The 7,111-nt window shown below is 43.5% G+C and overlaps 1 protein-coding gene across 2 annotated transcripts; it reads left to right on the forward strand.

The window, feature by feature from the left end:
• Window positions 1–1,120: 1,120 nt before the first annotated feature.
• On the forward strand, window positions 1,121–6,843 carry pus3 (pseudouridylate synthase 3). Of its 2 annotated transcripts, XM_046368056.1 has the most exons (8): window positions 1,123–1,273; window positions 2,839–2,946; window positions 3,362–3,804; window positions 4,068–4,345; window positions 4,673–4,865; window positions 5,031–5,140; window positions 5,418–5,590; window positions 6,425–6,843. In XM_046368056.1, exons 3-8 carry the CDS (start codon window positions 3,391–3,393, stop codon window positions 6,667–6,669), a joined length of 1,413 nt encoding a protein of 470 aa, XP_046224012.1. In that variant the 5' UTR covers window positions 1,123–1,273; window positions 2,839–2,946; window positions 3,362–3,390; the 3' UTR covers window positions 6,670–6,843. The 2 variants fall into 2 exon arrangements, with proteins under 2 accessions (XP_046224011.1, XP_046224012.1); XM_046368055.1 differs by lacking the exon at window positions 2,839–2,946 and having other exon boundaries at window positions 1,121–1,273.
• The last annotated feature ends 268 nt before the right edge of the window (window positions 6,844–7,111 follow it).

Consider the following 7,111-nt stretch of genomic DNA (forward strand, 5'->3'; position numbering starts at 1 on the left):
CCAACTGAGCTACAGAAGGACCACTATTACACGCAACTGTAATATAGTGTAATATAGTCTGACATTGGTTGGACCTGTGTGTGTGTGTGTGTTTTGCATGTGTGTGTGTGTGTACTTCATATGTTGCCCTGTATGTTGCTGTGTTGCTGTTGCAGTACCACTGCTGTGGTGCAGAGAACTACACCGACTGGTTCCGCAGTAAGGGCTGGGGCAACAGAAGCTCAGTCCCAGCCTCATGCTGCCTGGTAGAGTATGATTTCTGTGGCCACGTCATTAGTAAAACCACTGTATAACTGAAGGTCAGCAAATACACACACACACACACACACACACACACACACACACACACACACACACACACACACACACACACACACACACACACACACACACACACACACACACACACACACACACACACACACACACACACACACACACACACACACACACACACACACACAGAACGAGAGAGCCATCATAGTGTCATCATATTGATTGATGATAGTGACTGTATGATCCTTAGGGTTGTGTCCAAACCATCAGACAATGCCCGGGGAAGAACCTGGAATGGGTGGCTGCTGCCTGTATTGGTCTGGGGGTTGTGGAGGTAAACAGATGTCAATCTGTCCATCATGTTCTATTTTGACAGCATAAGACATGCGTTATTGTGTCACATATTCACAAACAAGAGGCATATGTAGAACATGTGTGTCAACACATTCACAGCTAACTGACTAATTTGTTGTGTCCTCTAGGTCTTTGGAGCCTTACTCGGAATGTGTCTATTTCAAGACTTGAGATGAAGAAGCTACGAAAAAATGTACTTAAAAATGATACTATCATGACAAATTCCACACATCTGCTACTGTTAGTAAGATGCTGATATTGTGTTTGCTTGGCGTGCTTTCTGTCCACATATATTTTACCCTGTTATTGGCAACGTTTTTTAGCTTGAAATGTATTCTTTGTTGGGAATACAGTTTATTTGATGATGTCATGCTTTATATTTGTTTATTTATAGCCAACAACATAAACATAAAAATATAAGATATAGCTGCCTAAAATACCAATGAGTGTCAACAATGAACTGCAACTCCCAGAAACGCGTACAGGAAATAAGTCCGTCTAGAATTTGCGTCTGATTCAGAACGAACTGAAGCGTTAATTCCGAGGTAGAGGCACGAGTTGAAGCATGCATTGTCACGTTTTACCAAAGTATCTTGATAGGGAATGATAACCTTACTCATCAAAGCTACACGTCAAAGTAAAGGTAAAATATGTTGATATTATTGTGCTGATGCAAGCTGAAACTATTTTCACTGGTGCCTCGTTCTCAGAATAAAGCTAGCTAGCTAACTAGCTACCAATCGAAAACACGTTTTATTCATGTGTAGCGCAGAAGGTTGGTGGCACCTTAATTGGGGAGACCGGGCTCGAGGTAATGGCTGGGGCGAAATAGGTGGAATTGTATCAAATACATTGGTTTCCATGTGTTTGATGCCATTCCATTTGCGACATTCCAGCCATTATTATGGGCCGTCCTCCCCTCAGCAGCCTCCACTGAGAAGCTAGGGTTTTCAGTCGTTACATTCGTCTGCATTTGGCTCCACATAAACTACCATTCCGACGCTGTGTTTTTACGTTTAGAAAAGTAAACCGTCGCTTTCAAACCGGTTCTCGTTATGGCCCATATCAGCGATAAATATTTCAAATAAAAATAGTTGTTGTAGCAGTTTTGAACAGATACTCAAGCCTTGTGTTCCTCCAGTTGACGGACTACATTACCTCCCCAGTTACGCTTACACACAGGTGTTCAGAGCAGTTAGACAACTAATACATGTAGTACATGTGGCTGCCTATGTCTTCCATCTGTCTTCAGTAAACAAGCAATGTAACATGGAGATATGGCAGTGTGGGAACAGTAAACCTAACCAATATAAACCTGTGTAGTGATTTAACCTTTTTTACATTTATTTTATTTTATAATTTATTGCTGATATGAAAGATGCGTTCCTTATGTTTCCAAAAAATGTGTGTCGTGGAAATTCTAATTCAATAATGAGAGGTCAATCACCAATCGGGATATGACTTTATGCTCTCCTTATTAATACGTTTTGAATAGAGTAATTAATTGCTTCTATAATAACGAGGCTGGTCATCTCAACACTCCCGTGTTGTGGCAAGCAAATTGATGTACAATGAATACAAATATATTTTACAACAGAGTTACGCCCTTTTAGTCTAAATGAAAAACAATAGATGTATGGAATGGATCACAGGGTGAAACTTGATATATAAGAAAGGAGTATCCCAGAGCCAGATAGTATTTGCTATGAAGGCTGTTCTTATTGTTCAGAGTTTGGCCCCTAAGACGAGGCTAGGATCTCATCCCTGTTACTTCATAACACAAACACCAACTCATTCTATGGCATACATACAATTGTGAACTCCAGACACTCCTATCTCAAGTAAAACCCCTTCTTGACCACACGCCTGGACAAGCTCACTGGGGGGAGTGAGCCTCTAGGTCATACATTATCCCAGGATAGGTGGAACATCCGAGATGACATACAATGGTTCGAGACACTATCCCACACATCTTGTCTCAGACCTCATCTCCCCAAGGCCAAAGGAGGGAGTGACTGGTGCACAGACATTGTGGAGACAAGTAATTGGTTCCCCATTAATCAGACCATCCCTTCACGTGGTTTAAAATAGTTAGACACATTCATATATGAAGACGATGTTCCCTCCTGTCCTTCTCTTTCTGATATTCTGCATAGCACCAAGGACATGTGATAGACAAGCCTGACTTCTCCCCTCTCTGGGCCCCAGGTGACTGAGCCCCAACTGAGGGAGGAAGTGCAACTGCCAACACCAGAGTCCGAAGGGAAACATTCTAATAATGAGTTCAACCGTTCAATTATATAAGCATATTATGCAGTTAAGACATCTTAATTATCTATGTTACCTAACTAATTCTGACTCTTCCACCACATGTACTGCAAGTAATCCGTATTAATGTTTAGAGCAAGCATCAGGGCTCTTAATAAAACTCTGGTCAGAAGATACTATCGTCAATAGGCACTAAAGCATTTACCATCAGTGAATGGGGTAGCTAGCTAGCTAACATGCTAACTACATGTGAATCACATACTAGACTAATTAAATGTATATATCTTTACACAGCTAGCAAGCTGACCTTCTGCAGCAGACAATTGTGTAGGTTAAGTTCGTATGTTAGATTTGTCATTTTCTGGTGACTAACTAAATCAGAAATACTCTAAAAAGGAATGTCTTAGTTACTAGCTACATTCAAACACAGTCCAACTCTTTGTCATTCTAACTTACTTTACAGATAAGTTATTTTGCCGTTTGCAAAGCAACATGTCTGAGGAATTACTACAGCGAGTGAGAGACCTGGAAGGAGAGGTGGGGAGACTGAAAGCACAGCTGAGAGAGAAGGTCAAGGAAGGAACTGAGGGTGAGATGGCGGTGTCAACCAACTCTGATGGAAAGAAGGATACCAGCAAGCCTGATGCTGGTGGCAGGAAAAAGGGCAAAAGAGGGAGTCGGGACCGACCGTTTGATTTCTCTGCCCATCCTCGGCGCCATGTTGCGCTCCGCTTAGCCTACCTGGGCTGGGCCTATCAGGGCTTTGCTGTCCAGGAGAACACAGACAGCACTGTGGAAGCCCGGCTCTTCGAGGCTCTTCTGAAGACTCGACTGATCCAGGATCGCCAGAGTTCTAACTATCACCGTTGTGGCCGCACTGACAAAGGAGTCAGTGCCTTTTCCCAGGTCAGATAACTTGGCCTACTACACCTCCAACAATAATAGTTCTTGAAAACATTGGCACAATAGCGGGCAACCTCTCCCAACCCAACTGTTACTTCAAATCATATGGACAAGTTTGTTATGCCTTAGATTAAGCTAGCAAGGCTATATGGTTGCTAGCTGTCCATGCATGGACATAAACATGTATATTGTAACAAATTCCCAACTCCCATTTGTTTTTTGCCCTCATGTAGCCTTAACAGTATATATATATTTTTTCTTGACAGGTCATGTCCATAGACTTGCGCTCCACTCAGTTTTGTGGAGGCCTAGGAGTGACTCTCCCGTCCAATGTCGACGCTGGTGTCAAGAACGAAGTGGACGTGGCGGAGCTACCTTATGTGAAGATGCTGAACCGAGTCCTGCCCCAGGACATCAGGATTCTTGACTGGTCACCTGCTCCGCAGGGCTTCAGTGCGCGCTTCGACTGTCAGTCTAGAACCTACCGGTACTACTTCCCACGCGGGGCTCTGGATGTAACGTTGATGGCAGAGGCTGCCAAACGGTGGGTGGTGCCAAATGATCCTGTATGTAATTTGAAGACGGGTCAAATAAACAATGAGCCATATTGTCTTGTTTACCCTAGATTCTTTCTAGGGCAGGTTGCAAAGCTTAGGTCTTCTAAACAATATTTGCTATTGAATCTAAAAATGTCAAATGATGCTGACTGAAGCTAAATTATTTAGTCAGGTTGGCAGCAGTATGGGTAGGCTGGGACAACCCGCCCTGCTAGATTAAAAAGCAGGTGAAACGCCACCACAGTTTGAAACAATAGTCATTTTAGAAGCTGAACTGAAAGCCCTGCATCTTCTCCTTACTCATTGGTCTACAGCTACGAAGGCACTCACGACTTCCGCAACCTCTGCAAGATGGACGTGGGCAACGGAGTGCTGCAGTTCCAGAGGACCATCCTGTCTGCCACGGTCCAGCCTGTCCATCAAACTCCCCCTCCTGCGCCCACTACCGCAGACCCATACGACCTCTTCATATTTGAGATCAAAGGACTGGCCTTCCTCTATCACCAGGTCAGAGAATGCTCCCTGACTCATTGGACATACATGTTTTCATCTGTGGCTTATTGCATATGTTTTAGCTCTTTGGGTTTTTGAACAGCTCGTTACAAATAAAATGTATTATTATATCACCCAGTACTAACTCCATGCTATGTTGTCTGTTGTTCTTTCCACCAGGTGCGGTGCATAATGGCAGTGCTGCTGCTGATTGGCCAGAAGCTGGAGCCCCCAGAGATAGTGGATCAACTCCTGGATGTGAAGACGAATCCCAGGAAACCCCAATACAGGTGAGTTGGTCTAGGCATTGCTATCCAGAGACTCTTCCAAACACTTATTAGAAAAGCAAATAACATCAATTTTGGACAACAAGACAAGTCATTAGAAAACATGTCCACCATAGTGCTTTGTCGTGTTCACCAAACGAAAGAAAACACTCAAACAGGGAGGTAATATCTGAACATGTTCAAAACTTGTCATTTATCCATTGTAAAATATTTTGAATTGGTGTGCCCTAATGAACACAACCCAGTACAAAAGCGAGTGGTCTTTCTATTTTTCATTCAGCATGGCGGTGGACTTTCCCCTGGTGCTGTTCGACTGCCATTTTGAGGGGTTGAGTTGGCGCAGGGAGGCTGAGGAGGTGGAACATGCCCTGGCCACGCTGCAGCACCACTGGACACAGACAGCAGTCAAGACCCAGGTCATTCACGGCATGATCCAAGGCCTAGACAGCACAGGTCTGTCAATCCTTCATTGAAATCAAATCCAACTTTATTTATCCCTATCCTATTGTCTAGCACTGCATAGGAGACTGTGGTCAAGAAGTACAAAGGCTACAGGTAACTGACAAAATAAAGGAAACGCCAACATAGTGTCTTTAATAGGGCTTTGGGCCACCACGAGCCAGAACGGCTTCAATGGTTCTTGTCATAGATTCTACAAGTGTCTGGAACTCTATTGGAGGGATGCTTAACCATTCTTCAACGGGAAATTCCAGTGGTGGAAAACGCTGTCTCGGGCGCCGCTTCTAAATCCTCCGTAAGTCTTCAATTGGATTGAGATCTGGTGAACGAGACTGCCATGTCATATGGTTTGCATCGTTTTCATGCTCATCAAACCATTCCGGGACCATTCATGCCCTGTGGATGGAGGCATAGCCATGGTTTCGAAAATAATGGCCTGCCCAGCACAGTGAAGCCTCATAATAATGGCCGGAACGGAGCAAATGGAATGGCATCAAACCCCTGGAAAACATGTGTTCTGATGTATTTGATACCATTCCATTGATTCCGCTCCAGTCAATACCACGAGCCCGTTCTCCCCAATTAAGGTGCCACCAACCTGTGATTTTTATACATGACCCTAAGCATGAGGGAATGTTAATTAACTCAGGAACCATACCTGTGTGAAAGCACCTGCTTTCAGTGTACTTTGTATCTCTCATTTACTCAAGACTTACCATTATTTTGGCAGTTGCCTGTATGAGCAAGTGCTAGTTGTCTTATACTCAGGTTACATTGGCATTTTGTATGGGGGTGTGTAATGGAACAACCCATTTTCTCCATCAACAGGTGGGACCTCCTCTCCCCATTGCTGGCTGATGGAAGGTACCAAACAGCGGACCTATCGGCCCTTGCTTGAGCGTCCACGCTGCGAGAGCCTGGAGTCCAGGATAGAACACTTTGTTAAAAGAGGCAGGCTTGAACGAGAAGAAGGGGAAAATGGTGGCGAAACGGTACACAAGGGCAAAAGGCCAAAGCACTCGCACAAAACCTCCATTTCGTCTGTCCTCCCCGACGTGTCGCCGTCCTTCTGACCCCAGGGACAATCAGAAACCATAAGATTGACACCTGCTAGAGAAATTGGATTTATCATATAATATTGTCTGAATTCTTAATGCTGTTATTTTACTTTTAGATTATTTTTTTATGTAATGGAGAAACAATTGTAGGTTTTTGTTATTCTCTGGAATAAATCAATTTGAGATTCATCCAAAAGGGTTTAATGTCTAATGGAGAACTTGGATAGGGGATTAAAATAACCTTTCATCATTGAAGATTTGTCAAGTTATGTGGCCCACCCATAGAATTAGAATTAATTATAGTACTTTAATAGGATCTCTGTTCCCACCAAGGAAGCTCAAGTCGAAACATTTGTCACAATCGGGCAGAACCTTTTCGTAGAATTTGAGTGAATACCGGGAGCTTATTATCGATGCACTGAGCTAAACTAGCTAGTAATCTAAAGAAAGTTGACTA

The sequence above is a fragment of the Oncorhynchus gorbuscha genome, linkage group LG11 (genome assembly GCF_021184085.1).
Source record: "Oncorhynchus gorbuscha isolate QuinsamMale2020 ecotype Even-year linkage group LG11, OgorEven_v1.0, whole genome shotgun sequence".
NCBI lineage: Eukaryota > Metazoa > Chordata > Actinopteri > Salmoniformes > Salmonidae > Oncorhynchus > Oncorhynchus gorbuscha.

What these genes read in the sequence shown, in the direction of transcription:
- pus3 (XM_046368055.1), top strand. Translation starts at nt 1,234, where the DNA reads ATGATAACCTTACTCATCAAAGCTACACGTCAAAGTAAAG. An exon ending in ATGGCAGAGGCTGCCAAACG is followed by an intron (nt 4,346 to 4,672) that starts GTGGGTGGTGCC and finishes ATTGGTCTACAG; the next exon opens with CTACGAAGGCACTCACGACT. An exon ending in CCCAGGAAACCCCAATACAG is followed by an intron (nt 5,141 to 5,417) that starts GTGAGTTGGTCT and finishes TTTTTCATTCAG; the next exon opens with CATGGCGGTGGACTTTCCCC.